Genomic DNA, 20,632 nt, shown 5'->3' on the forward strand with positions numbered 1-20,632 from the left:
GCAGTCGGATATCCCCCAAGGGATCCCCGATTGGAGAGGGTGCAGGCTGGGCTGAGGGAACACTCCCTTCGTGCACAAATTTCATGCACCGGGCCACTAGTGTGTGTGTGTGTGTGTGTGTGTGTGTGTGTGTGTGTGTGTTTATACTGTATGTGTACACAGTGTATATCCTATATAACAAAAGGCTAATATGCAAATTGTCTCCTTGACCAGGAGTTCGACCAGCAGACAGGCTGGCCAACCGCCCATGGGTGCCAGGCTGGCCGGACCCCACCTATGCACGAATTCATGCACCGGGCCTCATATCCTCATACACACACACACACACACACACACTGAGTGGCCAGATTATTATGCGTTCAGAGATCATTAATAATCTGGCCACTCAGTGTGTGTGTGTGTGTGTGTGTGTGTATATATATATATATATATATATATATATATATATATATATATATTAAAAGCTTACAGTGCAGTGCCAGGAGTGCTAATACCAGAGCTTCAGACAACTTGTTTCGGGGCCGCACAGGAGAAAGTAATAGAAGATTTTTGGAGTTCATTTGAGTCAGGCCTTGAAGAGTAGGAAGAATTCTCCAATCAAACAGGAAGGGAAGAATATTATAGGCCTGGGGGTACAACATGCACAGGACACAAAAAAGTGGGGAGTAATGGGATATTGAAGGCGTACGCTGTTGTAAATAGTTGAGACTTCATTGTTTATGCAAAAGCTAGTGAAGGTTTTTAAGCAGGATAGCAAGCAATATGATCTGGTTACATTTTTAGGAAGGAATCTCTGGGGATAGAGTAGAGAGTTTGGGAATACCACCCCCCTGAAAAATGCATTTCTAGCAGGCACACAGTAAATCCTATGCAGGCCACCCAGGACCCATCTGAAGAAACAGTGGTGTGAATGAGGCGCTGGATAAGTTAAAGCTGGTGGCAGAGGAGGTGCCTGCGGAGGCAGGGACAGGGAGTGCAGTTGAGAGCTGAGAAGTGCCACGTCAGCTGGGTAGCAATGGAGTCTTTAGAACCTTCTTCTGAGGCATCTGCAGTTCAGGGCCTCGAGGATCCCAGAGCATCGGTGATAATAAGCCACACGAGGCCTTGCAGTCCCGCCTGTGCCTGAGCTGAAGGTTGGATATAGGCAGAGAGCTTTGGGGACATAGCCATATGCATCAGCAGGGTTCTGCCTTACTTAGGGACTGGGTCCGGTCACAGTCCCTTGGAAAGGTTTTGGTAGGAGTTCATTGGGAAAGTTGGGCATTCTTTTCCAAGTCATCTTTGATGAACTTAATAGTGTATTTCAAAAAAGTACTTTTGGCCAGTAATGATAAACAAATTGGTCCTGAACTGGATGGGAAAGGTCTAAACTCATCATTTGAGTACAACAGTACATAACAAAAGTATCTCAGCTTGTCTTTTATTTGCCCTTTAAAAATCTGTACAAACAAATGTGAACAGACTCTGGACTCTAAGAATAATATTTTCTAGGGACATATATAGACAGATAAGCAAAACCCCAAAGGAGAAAAACTATTAAAATGAAAATAAACATCCCCACAGCTTTATCCTCCTTTGCTCACTGGGATTCCTTTATTTCACTTTGAGATAAAAGTAGTTCAGTTTCTCAGGAGATGCTGATTAAGAGTTGAACAAAGAGAAATCCCTTCCTTCCTTCCTTCCTTCCTTCCTTCCTTCCTTCCTTCCTTCCTTCCTTCCTTCCTTCCTTCCTTCCTTCCTCCCTCCCTCCCTCCCTCCCTCCCTCCCTCCCTCCCTCCCTCCTTCCCTCCCTCTCTCCCTCCCTCCCTCCCTCTTTCTCTGGCTCTGAATATTCTAGCCATAAGCATAGATCTTTGTGTATGGCTAGGGTTAATGGTACTTTGAGTAAATACTGACACTGTGCCCACAGGATCCCCTGGGGAAAAAGTCCTCCTCCTCATTGGTCAGTGAGAATACTGTGCTCGCAGCCTCCAGTCTATCAGTGCTCAGTAGGACTCTCCTTTTCACCCCAGCACACCGAGTCCTTGCTCCTGGAGTGGCAGTTGGCGCCGGTCCGTGCTCTGTGTCCGTGTCTGGAGCTGACATTCATGGGAGCTTACGAAGGCACCTGGTGGCTTCTCAGGAGGCAGACAGTGAGTGGAGTGTGTGTGATTGGTTTTCATGTGTACGCTGAGGAAGCGTGATGAGGGGTCCCATCTCTGTGGCAGTGTCTTTGAGGAACTGTCTGTGCTTAGGTCCTGGGGAATCATTGCAGAGTGGTCTGCAGGTTGGGCACAAACTTTCTCCCTTTGCAGGATCTTGGGTGGAAAAGGTCCTGTCTCGGGCGGGACTTCCCTGGCTGTGAAGCCTGCGGGCGTTGGTGTCAGCGCTGAGACCTGGTTTGGGTAGACCTGCCTTGGAAACTTTTAGCTTGTGCTACGCTGATAAAGTCCAGACAGGCTGAGCTGACTGACCGGCAAAGGCAGGTTGGCAGTTCCAGTGACTGGGGGCAGGGCGGGGGTGGGGGTGGGGGGGGCGTGCCGGCCATTGGGTTCGCGTAGCCCCTCACTCAGTACCCGTGGAGTCAGGTTGAAATTGACAGCTAGGGAGCCTGGAGGAGGTGGGGGAGAGACCATGAGGCCAGCGTTCAGGCTTGGAATAGGATCGGGCTGTCACCCTCTGGGGAAGTTAGAGGGAGATTAGTATTGTGTTTATATAAACCTTGGTTTTGCCTCCTTATCCGCCACTGGCTGGTTCCCTCCTGCACTGAGAACTTGGTAAAACAGCAACCCCAACTTGTCTTTTTTTTTTTTTTTTCTAAAACACACATGGGACACACTCCCATGGGCATATCTAGATTACAGGCTGCGGCGCAGATAAATCAGGCTGTGGGTTGGGAGCAGTTCCCAGTGAAACTCTGCTTCTTTCTCTCCCACTCAGGAAAGCAGACCTCTACAAGTAGGTGTAAGACGTTCCTCTGTATCGCAGCCCTGGCACAGGACTCCAGTCTGTAATAGATGCCAAATAAATATTTACTAAGTGAAAGACAGCCTTGAATCCACACGAATTTGCGTTTTTAAAAAGTCATTCATAAACTCTAGCATTTTAACTATTAGTTAGCAATTATTCCCAATAAACCAGCAAGATTTTGTGATTGTGAACGAGGGTTGATTGGATTGGTCAAGAGGAATATTTATTTGTTAGCATATTTATAGGCTCCTAAAGTAGTTTTAACTCTATAACTGATAGAGCCAAGCACAAGCTTATCAGTCCTGCCACTTGACTGTCGGCACTATGCAGATAAACTCACAGGGTTCCCAGAGAGGAACTTGAAGAGATTTCTTAAGCAGGAGACCTGGGGAGAGATATTTTTAATGTTGCCCAATTACCATAGATCCATTGGGAGCTTAACTTATGCTGACAAATACTTAATTTCAAGATACTATACACGTCATTACAAGATTCTGTACCAGACCCAAATTTGGGGCATTTGTCACCATTGTTGGCCACTCAAAGCTGGAGTTGGGTCCAAATGGACCCAGCCCACTCTGTCACCTGAGGCACCTCAAGGGAAGGAAGTGGTATTTCATGAGGACTGAAGGGCAATTTTGCCTTGTCATCCAATTTTTTCTATTCTGGATGATTGTTTTTAATAAGATTTTTTTGAAATAAGGGTTTATGTATCACTTTTAAGAACAGCCTTAAATAGGCAGGCATATTTTAGTAAAAATTGTATTTAAAAACTGTGGTGTAGAAATTGCCAATCAAATACAATAATGACAATTATCACTCATCTGGCCTCCATGAGCTTGGAAGATTGGGAGGTCCTGGGGATGAATTTGGAGGGCAGCTCGGGGGAAGCAGAGAGCCAGACTCTGCAGTGCCGCCATTCCTGGGAGAGCCTGCAGGTGTTAGGCATGGAGATGGCGGTCTAGAGAGTTAGGTGACCCAGACAAGTAAGTGCATGAGTGAACAGAGAATTTCAGAAATACTCAGTGATGCAACAGACGCAACTTGAGCAGGAGTTGGGTGTAGCCTTTGGTTATCAAGAGCATGAAAGAAGGAGCTAGAAAAAGCACTACAGAGAAGTGAGGCTCCCTTTCTCCCTGTAGGTGACCCCACTTTGTGCAGTCTGGAGACAAAATATTGCATGTCTTTTTTGTGGACTCAAGGGCATTTCCCAACTATTTTAGGTATGCCAGTTGGACACAATGAACTAAGGACTGATAGCATTTCAACCTCAAGATATAATTTCATTCTCCCTTTAGACCTTGAATAAAATTTTCTTAGTTAATTTGAAATGGAAACCCATACTTCATTCTTCTTAATTCTATACTATGTTCATCTTGTTTTTTGAATGGAAAATTAAGGAAGTTGGTCTTAAGTTGGTTTTTAGATACCTGTGTGATCTAATGAGAGTCCGGAAGATGTTTACTTTCCAAAGTACTAAAATTTCCCACTGCCCTGAAAAACCTGAGATGCATTGTTGTCACTATTTTATTCAGTTATTGCTTCCAAATTACTATTTTACTCTTTCACAAATTGTTGTTGGTAGGAAGAATGACTTCTGAAACAAATGGTATTTTGTTCAATATAGTTTGTAAAAAGGGCGGAGAAGTATTAGAATAGTGATGAACACCAAAATAGTGGTGATAAGTAAGTAGGCAGCTGAGCAGTGACTCAGGAAGTGTGTCCGGAGAGAAGCTTGGAGCAACTCTCCTGTAAGGCAGACTTAGCTCAAGTCGGGCCCCAGCAGAGGTAGTCTACTGTGTCCTTTGATGCCCTTGAATGTTCCGGTTCATCTTTCTAAAGAAGAATATCTTCATCTAAAGTAGGATGAGGTTTATTCCCTCCTGGAGAAAGCTGTCACCACATCTTGATAAACAGCAGAAGTGATTCAGCAAACCTCTCTGTCATTATTTGGGAAGAGGACTCCAGGGGATCCACCCTCACTTGCTTTTTTGGGGGCAACTATCTGGTCCCTTCCTCCAATAACACCCACCAAAAGAAGTATGAAGGTCAACATAATAAAATACTAACACGATATTTGCATTAAGTATTAAATGTAATATATTAAATGTAATAAGTATGCTTCTCTCCATCCAGTTCTCAATTGTTTAGGGTTCTTCTGAGGGAAAACTGAAAACTTAATAAGGTAAATATGTCAATGAAGTATTCGTACAGATGAAAGCAGACTAGAGTTGGTGTTTTGGAATTTTTAGGGTGTTTTTTGTTGTTGTTGTTTTTGACCAAAGGTATATTAGGGACTTTGAAGAAAGCTTGGTATTTATTTTGAAATATATGCTGACTTCTAACTTTCAGAGCTGAACTGCCTAATCCTTGATCATCCCAGAATGAGTTTAGGAATTTGTAATCATTTCCTTTTTACTGGGTATTTGCATACATCGCTAACCAGGTGGATTTAGAAGAATGAGCAGTCTATGTGCTGAAAGAGAATGATGAGAACTTAGGACCAACCTGAAATGTTCATCTTTATCAGTTAATCCTTCATGAACATTCAAGATGGTCCTTCATGATACACAGAGAAGATAGACGCCCTCCCATAGTGCACATTTTTAAACAAAGATTCCAAATCCTATATAATAAGGAGCTAATATGCAAATAGTCATCACACCCTCACGCCATAATGGCTCAGACACTCAACACTGGGGAGAGAGGAATGGGGACCAGCCAGGCTGTGGCCCAGGAGAGGGACGAGCCGCCCGCTCCATGGTCCTGGGCGCCAGCTCCTGCAGCTGCAGCCCAGGAGAGAGACAAGCCGCCTGTCCTGCAGTCCAAGGTGCCAGCACCTGCGCCTGCGGCCCAGGAGAAGCTGCCCACCCACGGTCCCCTGCAGCTGCGGCCAGCCCAGTTGAAGCCGGCCTGGGTCCTGGGTGCCTGTGGCCAGCCAGAGGGAGGGAAGCCTGGGTCCTGGGTGCGGGGTGAGGCACAGGCAGTTAGGGGCGATCAGGCCAGCAGGGGAGCAGTTAGGGGCAATCAGGCCAGTAGGGGAGCAGTTAGGGGCAATCAGGCAGGTAGGCAGGCAAGCAGTTAGGAGTCAGCGGTCCCAGATTGCAAGAGGCAGCCGGACATCCCCTGAGGGGTCCTGGATTGGAGAGGGTGCAGGCCAGGCTGAGGGGAACTCCCCCCCCCCCATGAATTTCATGCACTAGGCCTCTAGTAGGGTAATAAAAAAATGGTTGGCATTTTATATTTTTATCCATGTTTTACATTAGGAATTTCATGGGTATTTGCTCAGTGTTGAGGGGAAGGGTCAATGTGTACAAATAAGACGAAGGATATCTGGCAAGATTGGGAACATGACCTTTTGCCCTCCACAGCCTGGGAAGCCTTACTGAATGCCCTCAATCTTCGCAGTGTATGGCCGCGGTGCGAACTCTCCCCTCTGCATACAGAGCAGGGTTAGAGGTTAATGAGTGAGTGCTCTCCCCACACAGGAGATCCTGCTCCATAGTGGGTTTCTAAATAAGAGCTTAAATGGGGTCAGAATAGGACCTGCATGTTGCTTCCAAACTCTCTAAATCTTTTTGAAGTGATGGTGTTCAAAGATGACATCCTTCCACCAGAGAAGGAAGAGATGAGGCTCTTGTGCTGAAGATCTGGGCAGCTACTGCTGGCTCAGTATGTCTCAAAGCAGGGCCACATGGGAAACAAAGCAGGGGGAGGTCCTCGCTGCCCCCCATTCTTCTCTAGTAATCCCTTAAAAAATAATTGCAGACCCAAACCTCTGGCCTCCAGCACATTTTCCACTTGATTAGAGGCCTTTGTGAGGTAGGGAAAGACCTGCAGACTTGTACATTGTGCAGAGGCCTGAAATGTCCAGCTGGGATTTTTTTCCATCAAAGGGGGATTTTAGTAAAACCATTATCAGGGGCTTAAAGGAGAAAAGCTGTTGAGCTGCCAGTGAAGGGGAGATTAGCGTTAGCAGGTTTGTTTTGGGCACCAGTGGAAGGCTGGGAAGGTATTTGTCGCCCCTGCACACAGTGCCTTAGTTTCTCCGCAGGTTCCTGGCAGGTTCCGGAGTTCGAATGGACACAGGGGTGGGAACGAACCGGCTTGGGAATGGCACAGGCGGCTTAAACTCTGGGCCGTCAAGGGGAAGGCAAGCCAAGTCAGGGAGGATTGCAAGGTAATGTGTGAGCCCTGTTTGGTGGTGTGTAAGAGGCCATAAGACTTGCTTCGTTACAGGTTGTGTGTGTCCATGTCACCTGGGAACCCCCCCACCACAGCCCTCTCTGCGCCCCTCTTCACTCTCCACAGGCGGCAGTAGGAAATCAAGAACCCCAGAAGTGGCTGGTTACTTTAGAGAGCAAATGGATGCCTGTGTGGCACCTTTATTTTTGTGAGGGAGGGACTGAGAAGACAGAGGAAGGTTAAGAAAACAGCAGCAGTGGCCGCCCAGTCTGCAAATAAGCGTTCAGGCGGTGTGGGTTTGCGACTGTGCTCTCGGGTGAGGCTTCGGGGAACGTCCCCGAAAATAGAATCTCCGTCTTCTTGGGATGACAAGAGCGGCCAGTTATACCTTCTGGGCCAGGACGGCGTGCGGGAGCCTGAGTTGGCCGTGGTGTCGGCCACGGAGCGGACGGCTGCCTGAGGGCCTGTGTGAGGGTACCGCTCAGAGCCTGCCCTGGAAACACTTGCTTTCTGTTCCTCCCTGTAGACACTGTGGTCCTTGCGTGTTCCCTGTGAACACGGGCTGGTGGATAAAACACAGCGTTCATCCTGATGGCCGTGAGCGCATTGGAGCACCGGCGGCCGAGGTGGGGCCGGAACGGCTGCAGGGTCTGGGCAGGACATTTCGGTCTGTGCTGCCATCACCCCCCACCCATCCCCTCATCACAGGTTTACCTCTGGCCAGCCTGGCGGCCTGTTGGTCAAACTTTGTGTCTCAAGTCAGATTCAGACAATGAAAGAAAGAGGGCCCGTCTTTTGGAAAACAGGTGCATGCCCGGGCGAGCTGTTCTTGAGACGGCAACTCCAAGAGCAGCCCTCCCAGTTCACCCCGAGGACCACGCTTAGGCATGGCTGGTGGTTCCCGGCCCCCACTCTCCCTCACTTAATTTCACGTACCGTGTCTTGATCCTCCTGGCTCCTCCGCCTGCCCTGTGCTCCCTCCTCCTCTGCTCCGTGTGGAATGATAGATACATGGTCTCTTTTTCATTCCTCTCCCTCCTCTTTTCTTTATTGGGGTGGTTTCCCCCCAATCTGTGTTCATTTGGCATGGTCACTAACAATGGCATAGTGCAGCCGGGGTGTCCATGGAGCACCCAGGGACTGTCTGCTTTTGTAAGACCTTCATGGGTGGTGCCAGGAATGGTAATTTGCTTCATGTCTGGGGCCCTGAGTTCCAGAAACTCACCCTTCCTCTTCTCGTGTTCTCTAACCAGAACTGATCTTGGTGTCACGGAGCTAATGAGCGGTGCCTCATCCAGCTAAGACACTTGGTAGGAGTTGCCACAGGGCATTTCCGTCTTCCACCTTCCACATTTTCATTCCGTATTAGCCCCAACTGCCCTTTGGGTTCGTGCTTGGATTCCCTGCGGCTAGGCAACTGAGCTGCAAGAGGCCTTTCCTCCCTGTTGTGTGTTTTATGGAATCTGGCCCAGTCGGCTCGGGAGTTTTTCTCTTTAATTTCTGCTGCCTTTCCCTAAGGTCTGTGTTCCATAGGAGGACTTTAAAGTGAGCAGCCTTACTTCTTTATCAGGGCCCTTAATCGTTTTCCGTTTCATAGATACTCTTAGATTTGATAAAGATGTTTCATCTGGGCAATAAAGATACTAATTTTAATAATAAAAAATAGATACACCTAAAATTTAAAAAATATTTTTGTTTTTCCTCAAAAAACCTTCAGAATTTTTCATCACAGACAATACACTTTCTATTTTTTGTAATAAACTAGCACTTTTGCTCTTGCTATTAAAATTGGTATCTTCATGTATGACTTAAACTTTTTCCCCATTTGTTCCCTCATACTTCCCAAATATGACAGTCGAACAGGATTTGTATGAGATGGTCTTTTAGAAAAACGAGCGGATGTTTCACTTCCATGGCTACCAAAGCAGAGAGCTGCTGGCTAAACCCAGCACCTTTATGAGGGGGCTGCATCTGTTAACTTGCCCCAAAAAACAAAGTGCTCAGCACCTAGGTTCCTTTGAGTAGTGTCACTGATGTCTTAAAATTCCATTTCATCTTTTTGGCGACATGACATTCCCTTCTGTTAAGTCTTACACCCCGGGGAAATTCTTTTTCGGGGGTGTGCGGCAGGAGACTGAAGGTGGCCGCAGGCATTTGTCGGAGGGAGGAGGCTGTAGCGCCCCACTGGAAATAGCCAACTCACAGACAATGCTGCCACCTGCTGACAAAACACAGGATTTGCAGACTTTTTGGATAAATAAATTTCACTTTTTCACTTTCCATCTTCCACATTGAGAAACAAACATTCAGTTTTGCCTTCACCGTACATTTTCTTCCTCATGGTGGACCCTAAAATTGTCTTAATAATCTTGAGGTAAAGAAAAATACAAGGTGGGACTTCCAGCTCCTGATACTGATGTGGGCACAATTCATAGCTGCATCACAGTGGGAGGGTGAATTGTGTGAGCGGGTGGGAGGGGTTTTTTGGTTTTTCTTTGTGGGGGGTGGGTGGGATGGGAAAGGTCCAGGAACAATCCAGGAGACAAAAATGATTTTCCACCCCTGCCTCTCAGTGAAGTGTCGTGCTTGACCTCTATATCCTAACTTGCGCATCCACATTTTTATTTCTAAAGTAAGCAGTGATGAGGCTGTGTGCTGAAATCGTGTCATGCTTACAGTGGTGAATTCCTGCAGTTCCTCTTGTGATTGCACTGAGAATGAGACCTGCATGTGTGGAAAAGGATAGGCCAGCTGCCTGCCTTTGGGTTATGCTGTTCTGATTGTCGCCATTTGACTCTGAGCTCAAGTGCAGACGCCAGCTAGAGTTGGGAGAACCAGTCATCTCTTCCAGGCTCAGAAAATGTGGAGGCCTTCTTTCCTGCCTTCAACAGCAAGCTACAAGCTTCATGAAACTCAGGAGACCACAGGACCTGGCTACACTGTTTTTATAGATTCCTATCATAGTCTAAATTTGTGCACTTGAAATGAACTAGAAGAATTGGAAATTGTCACTTTAATTTTGTCATTTTCATATTGTTTGCTAGTCCTTTTCGGGGAGTAGTTCACAAAAGTGGGCTTTGAGCTATGAAGCTAAGGTTTAAAACACTGAAGGCATCTAAGAACATTAAAAATTTGAGGGGTTTAACTATTGTAATCCCTTCCTTATTTTACCCATCTGTCTAAATTTAGCCTCGGTGATTTTACTAGATTCTTAGGAATGTCAGGACTTGCCCTCCTCCCCACCCCCCATTTAGAGACCACTTCTCAAAAAACAAACTGGAAGCAGGAGGCAGCTATTCCTGAGGTAAAGATTTCCTAAAGATAAATATTATGGACTAGAGGCCCGGTGCACGAAATTCGTGCATGTGGGGGGCGGTTCCCTCAGCCCGGCCTGCACCCTCTCCAATCTGGGATCCCTCTCGCAATCTGGAACCACTGGCTCCTAACCACTCACCTGCCTGCCTGCCTGATGTGCCTAACTGCTCCCCTGCCGGCCGGATCCCACTAACTGCCTATCTGCTCTTCCCTGCTGGCCTGATCCCCCTAACTGCTCTCCCCTCCTGGCCTGATCCCCCTAACTGCTCTCCCCTCCTGGCCTGATCCCCCCTAACTGCCTATCTGTGCTCCCCTCCTGGCCTGATCGCCCTAACTGCCTATCTGCTCTCCCTTCCTCTCCATGCCCTTCAGACCCCTGGTGCAGCATGCTGAGAGCACTCCGCCGCAGCCCTGCCCCCGTCCTGATTGATCATTAGGTGACAACGTCCTGGACAATTTGCATATTCCTCTATTACTAGTATAGATGTTTGTGGTAAACATTTCCATACTCTTTTTCTATGAGGAAAACAATGATTTCCAAGCCATATTGAGTAATTCCACACTATTTATTAAAAAAATTAATCTGGTTTCAAAGATCTATTTTCCCACAGTCTAATTCCATTAACTTGGATCCATGATCAGTCGTAATTATTGACAGACAGCTGTGTGCTAGACCTGATCCTGCTGGAGTGTGGATTACATAAATTGAGGAGTAATAAACATAAGAGGCTGCCTAATATTAACAAATTAAACCCTTTTACTCTTACTAGACAAGAGGGATTTGTAACTAAAACATCTGTGAAGTCAAGCCTTTTTATCCTTGCATGAAAATAGTGTTCCCACACTCAGTTCTACTTTATAAAAGGACTGCATGACATACACTTGTAAATGTCTTAAACGTGTGTAAGTTCTTAGCTTTGAGGCTATTACAAACCCAGACTTCCAGTGTTTGTACATCACATTACTGTTTGTCACAAAGCAGTGTTTTAGAAACTAGTTTAAGACCTCTGAGGATAACAAGTGACAGATTTGACACTACTAGCTACTTGAGTACCCTATAGTCCATTTATTAACTTGCACTAGTTTTTGGCTTCTTGAATAGCCCTATATATAATGCTTGCAAAACAGGTATCTGTGTTTGCATAACTTAATGCTTATTAAATAGTAGTAACTTTTAGCATTTGGAGGGTTTTTTTACTCCCAAAGAAAATACGCTCTGGTTCACCACTTTTCTGAAGCAAAGGATCAGGACGGTGCTTTGCAGTGTCTCAGGGACAGATCAAAGAGCTACCTGCGTGCCGATCACTCGTGGATGTGGCCATTAACGTCTGGAGCAGGCCTGGCTCTGATACTGACTCTTCGTATCACTTAGGCAGGATCTTTGCACCCTTGCCAAGCCTCTTTCCCCATTTATGAAATTAAATGTACATTCCCTGCCAGATTTGGGAAAACAAAAACTGTGAGACAGAGAATTTAGTGTTATGACTTCTTCCAGCAGACCACATTCACATCCCCAACACAGTCTCACCTGGTTTCTTTGCTGCTAATGGAGATCTCATTCTTCTCTTCTTTGTAATGGAGACTATTTTCCACTATCACAAATAAAAGCAAACTTACAAGAATATGTGGCATTTGTCTTTCAAACAATTAAAGTGCAAAAGTAATACAGTAATAAAAGCTTGCCTTTAAAAAAAAAAGTACACTTTTTTGGGTTAACAAACAGCAGTCAGGGGAATTCCACTTCTACTCGGTTTTATTTGAGGGGATGCTAACCATACCCCAGCTCCAGTGCTGCGCAGTTGAGGTCTCAAGCTTACTTTCCCATGCACCTAGACTGGAAGACTTGGCTTTCCAGAGCACCAACTGTGCTGGGTGGGTACAGGCAGCACCACCAGGTGAAACGAGCAATCCTTGGAAAAGAGAAAAGACTGAAACTGATCATCTGTGGACATTTAAATTTGCCAGTTGTCTAAAAATACCCCTTTTTTACCCAAGACTGAGAGTATACATATGGTCTTAGTCTGAGTGTGCACTTACCTTTGATAAGGTCTAAATTATTAATAGTTGGCGCTGACCCAAGTATGAATGTTTCCTGTTTCACAACATTGTTTTCAAAAGATTTAATTTGCTACCTAATATTTGAACACATATGTGGATGAAAGTGAGATAAATATGTGGTCTAAGCATCAGCTTAAGTTTGAATGTAGCTTTTCCCCCCTGCCCCCCATTTTTTCCCCAATTCTGAATCTTGTGCTTTACACATGATACGCATTATTTAATAATAAAAAGCCTCACCCCTGACTCCTCAGGGGTTCACAGTGGCACAAAATTTAGGTCTTGCCCTCTAGTAAAGGGATGTAATTAACTTTTAAAAGGGAGCAGTGTTTGATGCAGGGAAGAGAAAGACAACAGAGGGGACAACTACTAAATGGCTTTCTACAGCCCCGTCCACAGCAGAGCAGCCAGGGGCTCTCAGGGACTGGGAAAAGCTGGTTGTCAGAAGCTAGATGAGGTCTTGGTTTTGTTTCACTAATCTGATGTTTTACTCAAAAGACTCTTATCCTTTGGAAACAGTGGTCCCTGGAGGCCCCGACCCTTATCCCTTTGAAAACCGGGGTAAGGGTGGGGGCCTTCTGTAAGCCCAAGTGAAAGGTTTTCCATCCCAAGACCAGCATCTACCTACTAACCACTGCAGGAAGCAGGAGGATTTGGGTAAAGCCAGTGTTCAATTTATATATCATGTGTCCTTATTGAAGACAGTTCTTACCTTTATAAAGAAACTCCATTAAAAGGAACATTTGCTTCTTCAGGTCCTTGTTGTTGGTTTAAATCATGAAAGAATATGATCAGGATGTACTGTAAGTTAGGCAAGCATCCTTGGATGTACTGTAAGTTAGGCAAGCATCCTTGTCCCTGTTAGCAAATGTGGAATCAATCAAGTGGGCCCTCCCCCGCCTTAGGACTGAGGAATTCAGCAGGAAGGAGTCCATAGCTGAGAGAATTATGTAACACGCCCAGCTCTCTTAGCTAGAGGCCCACCACGGTCCTTAGGGGCTGAGAAACTGTCTGAACCCCACAGTTACATTTATAAATAATCTTTTCAATACAGACCTTACAGGGCTACTGCCCGATGAGACTTAGAAAAGAAAGGTATGTGGAACCCTGTCTTAACCTCAAAGAGTTTCTCTTGAGGTTTATTAATATTAGATGATAAAGTTTACAGACTTCCTATTTTGGTTTTTCAGTTCTGAAGTTTTAGCAAATACCTGAACCAGTTTTTTTCTGTTATTCTTAAAATTACCCTTGACTTTTAACTTTTGTACCACCCACAAAATATGTATCAACTCATTTTTAGTGCATCTATTCTTTAGAAGCATTTTCCATGCTTGTAGGTATGGTGGAGATTGAACCCCCTATGTCCTGCGGCATAAGCATGTCCACACTATTTAAACAGCTTCCCCTCCTGTGAGGTTTCCTACTGGGAACCGAGGTATGATAATGACAACCTCCTCAATGAGAAGGGAGGTGGACTTCAGAAATGGGCCTGGTTTGAGTTCTGGCTCCCCTCAACCAGTAGTGGGGTGACTTAAGGGGAACAGTATACTTTATTGGAAAATAGCATACCTCTTTCAGCAGGTTGCTTTGAGGACTAAAAGGAGAAGTACCTTTACTTTCTCAATACATATAGTTTTGTATGTATTGCAAAGCACACTATAGTTTCTCAATACATATTCATTTTCTTCTATCCAAAAAGGTTGAGAGATAAATTAACCTTGACTGATGAAAGCGGTTTATTCATCTTTTCCAGAGACACTCCAAATATATTCAGTATGCCTAGTTCAGGATGAGGACACTAGGCTCATGATCTTTAACTTTCAAACATTAACTTACCAACCTTTTGTCAAGCTTGTATTTAACCTTTAAAGTAAAAACCAAACAAAACAGAGAACATAAAACCCTTCTATTACAGTTGGTAGGATTATTTGGGGTATTAAAAAGAAGACTGTGAGCACAGAGCCTAGGACTTAGAAGGTGCTCAAATTTTTATTGACAATCTGTACAGCCATGCAGTCTCTTGGAAAAAGAAAACCAGTTGAAGAACCTACAGTTTATGTGACCTTCATGTATAGTAGTGTCAAATGCTAAATTAGAAAACTGGCCCTAATTCAAAGTCCCTACTTCTGACTGGGGTTCACACTCCCCCCGCACCCCCTCCAGGCAGTAAGTACTGTAACTTAAAAGGGAAGAGAGCCACACCTTCCCCAAAGAAAAGGAAGATGGATTTAGTGTCAGGCTCAATTAGACCCAATTATGATGGCTCTTCAGAAAGGAACAATGCAGCTTTTGTGATATGCTCAAGCAGAAGGCTTGGACATTGTACACAGCAATCTTATCCAAGAGAAACCGGGTTCTAGCTCTCTTCCTGGAAAGAGGTGCTTATCCAGGAAAGTTTTATACCACTCTTATCAGCTGTTGCTGGAATCGGTACTTTTTGTTTAAAAAAATTTTTCAGAAACAACTATGAAAGATCTAGGTGAACCAGGAATATAAATTACTTCGCTGTTTGAGCAGCATTTATATTCTTCCATCTCCAAAGCCCAACCACAGAATGTCAGATTATTTAGTTACTGCCTATCAAAGGAAACGATTTGCTAAAATTGTTGGTTTTCACTTATCTGCCCCTAAATAGTCTTAAGAACCCTCACACTCAGCGTTGGAAGTGCTTAAAATGCAAATGTGCAAGAACTCCTGGCCAACCTCCCCATCCCCCAGCAAAGTGCTCAAATACAGCCAGGCCTGGAGGAGAATGTTAAAAAGCGGGGTTGAACGGCCCTCCTCCTCTCCCTAGGACCCTCACTCACACTGAGATTCAGTATGCATGACTGAGCCAGCGAGCAAGGAAGCAGGGACAGCCCTCTTTTAACTTTTCTGAACAATGGCTTCAGTTCCCTTCAGCCTTCACCATTTCACATCCTCCCCACACCCACTCAAAGTGTAAAGAAACCCATCTTTCTTCCCCACTTCCATATCTTACGACCTGTTTTTTGAACATTACCCCTAGATGTAATTTCCACCCAAAGAAAAATTGGCTACTCTGAGGAAACTGTGACTCTTACAAATCTGGTTTTTAAAAAAAGTTTCATTTGTTCAGTTTCTGTAAATTTCCATTTTGTTGACAGTTGAAAACCAAATTATATAAATCTCCAACCTCACCATATTTCTAGAAACAAAACATTTAGATGTCAGTAGTAAACCTTATACAGAATACATTTTTAACCATGAGCTTACTCATAGCACATAGGACGCACCGAAAGTCTCTGTCTTATTTCCTTTTACTTGAAAGCACACAAACAGCACCTCCGACTTTGGCATGTACCCAAACACACTGCCTTCAAAATAATTCACAGATACAAGGGGTTTTTTTTGGTGTTTTTTTTTTCAAAAACATACTTCATATTTCCTCTTTTATTATATAAATATCAGTTTAACCTTTTACTGTAAGAATATAAACGTTTTAAGAGGATCTTTGTTATTTATACAAATTCACAAACAGTACAATTAATTGATAAAGGTCTCTGGGTTTCTTTTAACTCCATGGTCTCGAATGTTGCTGTGGAGGATTCTAAAAAACAAACAAACAAACAAAAATCCAACAAAAATATACATCCTACTGAAAAGCGATTTTTTTAAAGCCACAAGTCCCAACCCCCACCAAAATAAAGTCATCTACTCCTCCATTTAGAAACAATTTTTAAAACCCACAAACTCCCATTTTATTAACAGAACAGAGATAAGACATGAATTTCAGTCTCCTCCCCTTCACATTATAGCCCCAGGGGCTCTGTGGGCCAGCTCTGCTCCTCAGCTTCCAACAGGAAGCCTCACTGTATGACCTTTTTTGTGAGGAAACTTGGAAGAGGGTGAGGGTAGGGCAGAATTTGCATATATAATAATTTTCAAGACATTCTGCATCTCAAACAAAACAGTCCAACTCTCATTTCTCCCACACATTTGTGCTATAAATTAAGTCAAGATTTAGGAACGTTGCTGGGCTCTCAAATCCCAATGGACAAGGAGAAAAATAATTATAGCCAAAATGTGGAAGTCGGACATACTGGATGGATGGGGTGGGGAAGAAGCCAAAACAAAAAAGACACAAACCCAATGGGCATCTTTCCAGTCTAGGCACAAAAATGTTTTAGTCTCAAAATAGCTCTCTTGTAGAATTCCAGGGCTTCAGAGAAAAAAGTAAACTAAAACGAGGTAGCCAGACATATATATATATAAAATTTATATATATATAATATATAGAATATATTCAGCAGAAAAAAAGGACCATGATTTCAAATCTCTTAAAAAAAGAAAAAAAAGGACAATAAAAAAATGAAATGAGCATGAATAGCAGAGTACTGTAAAAAGAGAAATGATGAGAAGAGACTGGGATTAGCTACAAAGTGGAAGAAGGGTGAAAAGGCCGTTGTAGTTGGGTTTGATTTCATACATTTCAAAATAAAAACCAGATCACAGTATTCAAATGAAAGCTTAAGTGAAGGCAGACATTTTCTTCAACTCCCCAGGGCCAAAGGACTAGTTACTCCCCACCCCCACCCCCATTTTGAAATGCAACGCAGTGGGGATACAGTAGCTCAATCGGCCCCTCCATTCCCCAGTAGAGAGAAGTGGACAGGTAAGTAGCTGAGTCCCTCTCTTCATCCTCAGGGAAAAGGAGAGGGCAGTAGGCAGGGGTAGCAGAGGAACCCCCAAAAGCAATGAATGGGCATGTAAGCGGGCAGGGATGCTGGAGGAGGGAGGAGAAAATGAGCCTGAGGCTTCGGTCACTGTCCCATCTCATCCACTGCAATGATCTACGAATAAGTGTGCATGTGGAGTTGAGAGTGCAGGGAGGGTGGTGGTGACAGGATGATGAAGAGCGGGACAAGGGGAGTTGATGCTGCCACCCTCACCTGACCTTCTCACTGTCCGTCATCTGCCAGAGTCCCAGGTTGAGTACCTTGAGGCAGGGCAGCTGTGTGATGCGCTCCAGGCCGCGCTTGGTGATTCGGGTACAGCCATACAGGTCTATGCCAGTGAGCTGGCTCAGGTGCTCAGCAATCAGCTCCAGGCCCTTGTCGGTGATGCGCACACACTGCCCTATGTTGAGCGTGCGCAGCCCGTGCATCTGCCGCACCATGCGGTTGATGCCATCGTCACTGATATGGCAGGAGCAGAGGGAGAGAGACTTGAGGCCGTCCAGCCCCTGGGCTATGTAAGCCAGACTCTGGTCCCCCACCTTGTCACAGAACGACACATCCAGTCCCGAGAGGCGCAGGCTGCCCATGGCCAGATGCATGATGCCCGTGTCACTGATGTTGTCGCAGGAGCGCAGGTTAAGGCTGCGAAGGCTGCCCATGTGCGACAGGTGCAGGAGGCCCGCGTCGGAGATTCCTCCGCAGAAGCTGAGGTTGAGGAGCCTCAGGCCCGTCAGACCCCGGGAGATGTGCTTGAGAGAAAGATCGGTGAGCTTCTGGCAGTCCTGCAGCGTGAGCTGCTCCAGGCCCAGACAGCCCTCCGCCGCGCTGCGCGTCATGCCGGCCAGGTGCCCGATGCCCACATCCGAGAGGTGGCGGCAGCTGCGAAGATTAAGGCTCTTGAGGCGCTGCAGGCCCCAGGCGATGAGCAGCAGGCCGGTGTTGGTGATGTTGCTGCAGCCCCCCAGCTCCAGCACCTCCAGGCCCTTGAGGTACTGGGCTATGCGGCCCAGGCTGCTGTCGGTGATCTGCTTGCAGAGGCTCAGGTTCAGGGCGCGCAAGGAGCTGATCTCCTGCACAAACGCGTGGCCCAGTCCGTTGTCGGTGAGGTTGTAGCAGCCACTCAGGTTGAGGCTCTCGATGTTGGCCATGCCCTGGATCACGTAGCTGAGGCTGCGGCGGAGGCTCAGGATCTGCACCCGGCGGATGCCCCGGGCCTGCAGGCTGGGGAACAGCGACGGGTTGGCCCGGCGCAGGTGCAGCTTGGCCTCCACCCCCCGCCACACCGACTTGTGGTAGGCGGCGTCCCGCCAGGCCGTGCACACCTGCGCCGCGCGCCCCTTGTCCCGGACGTCCAGGTAGCCGAAGATCATGGCCAGCAGCTCGGGGAACAAGCACGAGATGTGGGTCTCCATCTTCCTCCTCCCCCCTCCGCGGAGCCGGGGGGAGGAGGCGACGAGAGCGGTTCGCCCCGACCGCCGCCGCCGCCGCCGCTGCCTGGGGCCCAACGGACGGCCCCTCCCCGCCTTCCGGCTCCGGCCTCCGCCGCCGCTCCTCCTCCTGGTCCGTCCGTCCTTCCTTCCTTCCTTCCTGCCGGCTTCGCCTCCCTTCCCTTCCCTCCCCCCGCCCCGGGCTCCGCTCGGTCCTCACATCCCGGGCGGGGAAGGCGCCCTCACTCACTCCCGAGCCGGCCGGGCCGCCGAGCCGCCGCCTGGGGTCTACCCACGCCGCGCTCGGGCCACGCCGCGCCGCCCGCGCCGCCTCCGCTCCCACGCCCCCTGCCGCATCCTCCGCCTCCTGCCGCGGCCACTGCCACCGCCGCTGTCGCCGCCGCCGCCGCTCCGGGCCGGCGGCCGTGCAGGGCCCGGGGTCTGCGCGCTGGGGCTCCGGGCGCCGGGGAGGCTTCCTGCTGCCTTTGTCTCTCGTCCGCTTTTCAAAGCTCCCAGCCCGGGCCGCCCGCACTCCGCCGCCCAGGCGGGGGGACCTGGAGGCCACTCCGGGCCACCGGGCGCACGTTCCTTCCCCCCGCCGTCCGCGGGCAGTTGGGAGCTGCCGGCCCGGCAAGGAGGACGCGGCGGCCGGGCGGCCGGAGCGCGTCTCGGCGCAGACCCGGGCGAGCAGGCGGGCCGCGCGGTGGTAGCGCCCGGGACGGACCTCGGCGGCACCGCTGGGCGCTGGGCCTCCTCCCTCGCCTCCCCCCGCGCGCCGCGCAGTGGTACGGCCTGCGCTGCCGGAACTGTCGGAGCCGTTACCCTGGAAACCGAGTTCTGCCTCTGGTCGCGGCCCGAGTTTTAACCCTGTCGGCACCGCCCGAGAGCGGCTGTGGGCAGGGCCCTTCCCCACCCTCCTCGGCACCCCACAGCCGCTGGGGAGCCAGTCCCTTTCTGGGCCACGCACCAGCCCTGCGCCTTCTCCTTTCTCAGCTGCTGACGTCTGCACAGTCTTGCCCACAGTTTACTCCGACAATTCCTGACCCTGCTTGACACCTTCTCCCTCTGTTACCCCGGCAAGACCCTCCTCCCGGTAGTAGTGCTCAATAGTCTGCACCCGGACTCCCCTTCCTTTTTTTTTTTTTTTTTTTTTTTTTACAGTCCCTAATGCCCCTTAACACGTCTCTGTTATCACACCCCCAGTTCTCCCCAATGGAGTAGTTTACGATTCCTTTCTCTCTAGTCTTTGCTGCGCTTATTCATACCTTAGCTCAACACACCCTCTCCAGTCCTCATTCTAAGCTTATTTACTACTACTTCCTGACAGCACCGGTGTTTCCAGACAGCGCTGTGCGAGGCTTCTGCTCTTGCTGCCGAGCTCTGGACTGTCGGAGTCTCCCGATGCCCAGCACATACTCAGCTTGCTTTGTAGTCAGAAGGCAGCAGCCTTGTTTTATGATCTCTTCTTTCTCATCAGCCTCTTAAACTGTATATAAACTGTATGGCCCAATGATGCTGATAGTCAATATGTTTTGTATGTGCTAACACAGATTAACTTCTTTATAAGCTAGAGCGACTATTGGGCTTGGTTAAGGTGCTGCAGCAAATGTCTGTTAGTTTATAAACTGTGTTTTATGGAACCAGGGCCATGTTCTATCCTAAAAATGTGGCTCCTGGGTCTTAAATGCCCACACAGAGGATAGGATTTCAGAGATTCGTGTTAAGTACCCCCAAACCAAGAATTTTTGAATCAGAGAAAATGATCCTCTATATTTTTTTTTATGAATGTATGAATTCAAGATACAAGACAACCCGATTTAGTTATCAAAAAGGAAAATGGTTTTTATTGATTCTTTGAGGACCTGAACAAAATTTTGAATGTGTTCTGTACTCAGCATATAAGATTGATAATTTTTAAAACACATATATAAACATATGTACATAAACATATATATATTATTGACTTCAGAGAGGAATACATTTTTAAACACACACACACACACA

General features: G+C 47.2%; 2 protein-coding genes across 3 annotated transcripts in view; one reads left to right on the forward strand and one right to left on the reverse strand.

Moving 5' to 3' along the window:
• WNT5B (Wnt family member 5B) overlaps nt 1-20,632 on the forward strand; it is a 141,481-nt gene that overhangs the window by 44,460 nt on the left and 76,389 nt on the right. The window contains exon 1 of one of the 2 annotated variants that reach the window (XM_079774392.1): nt 1,819-2,132. The exons of the other annotated variant lie outside the window; for it this stretch is intronic. Within the exon in view, the coding sequence (XP_079630518.1) occupies nt 2,088-2,132 (45 nt within the window). The 5' untranslated portion in view covers nt 1,819-2,087. Of the gene's footprint in view, nt 1-1,818; nt 2,133-20,632 lie in introns of those variants that run through there. 2 annotated transcript variants of the gene reach the window in all.
• On the reverse strand, nt 13,175-18,753 carry FBXL14 (F-box and leucine rich repeat protein 14). The gene is made up of 2 exons (XM_079774874.1): nt 17,415-18,753; nt 13,175-16,072 (listed from the first exon to the last, which is right to left on the reverse strand). Exons 1-2 carry the CDS (start codon nt 18,611-18,613, stop codon nt 16,009-16,011), a joined length of 1,263 nt encoding a protein of 420 aa, XP_079631000.1. The 5' UTR covers nt 18,614-18,753; the 3' UTR covers nt 13,175-16,008.

This window comes from Cnephaeus nilssonii (assembly GCF_951640355.1).
Source record: "Cnephaeus nilssonii genome assembly, chromosome: 6".
Taxonomy (NCBI): Eukaryota; Metazoa; Chordata; class Mammalia; order Chiroptera; family Vespertilionidae; genus Cnephaeus; species Cnephaeus nilssonii.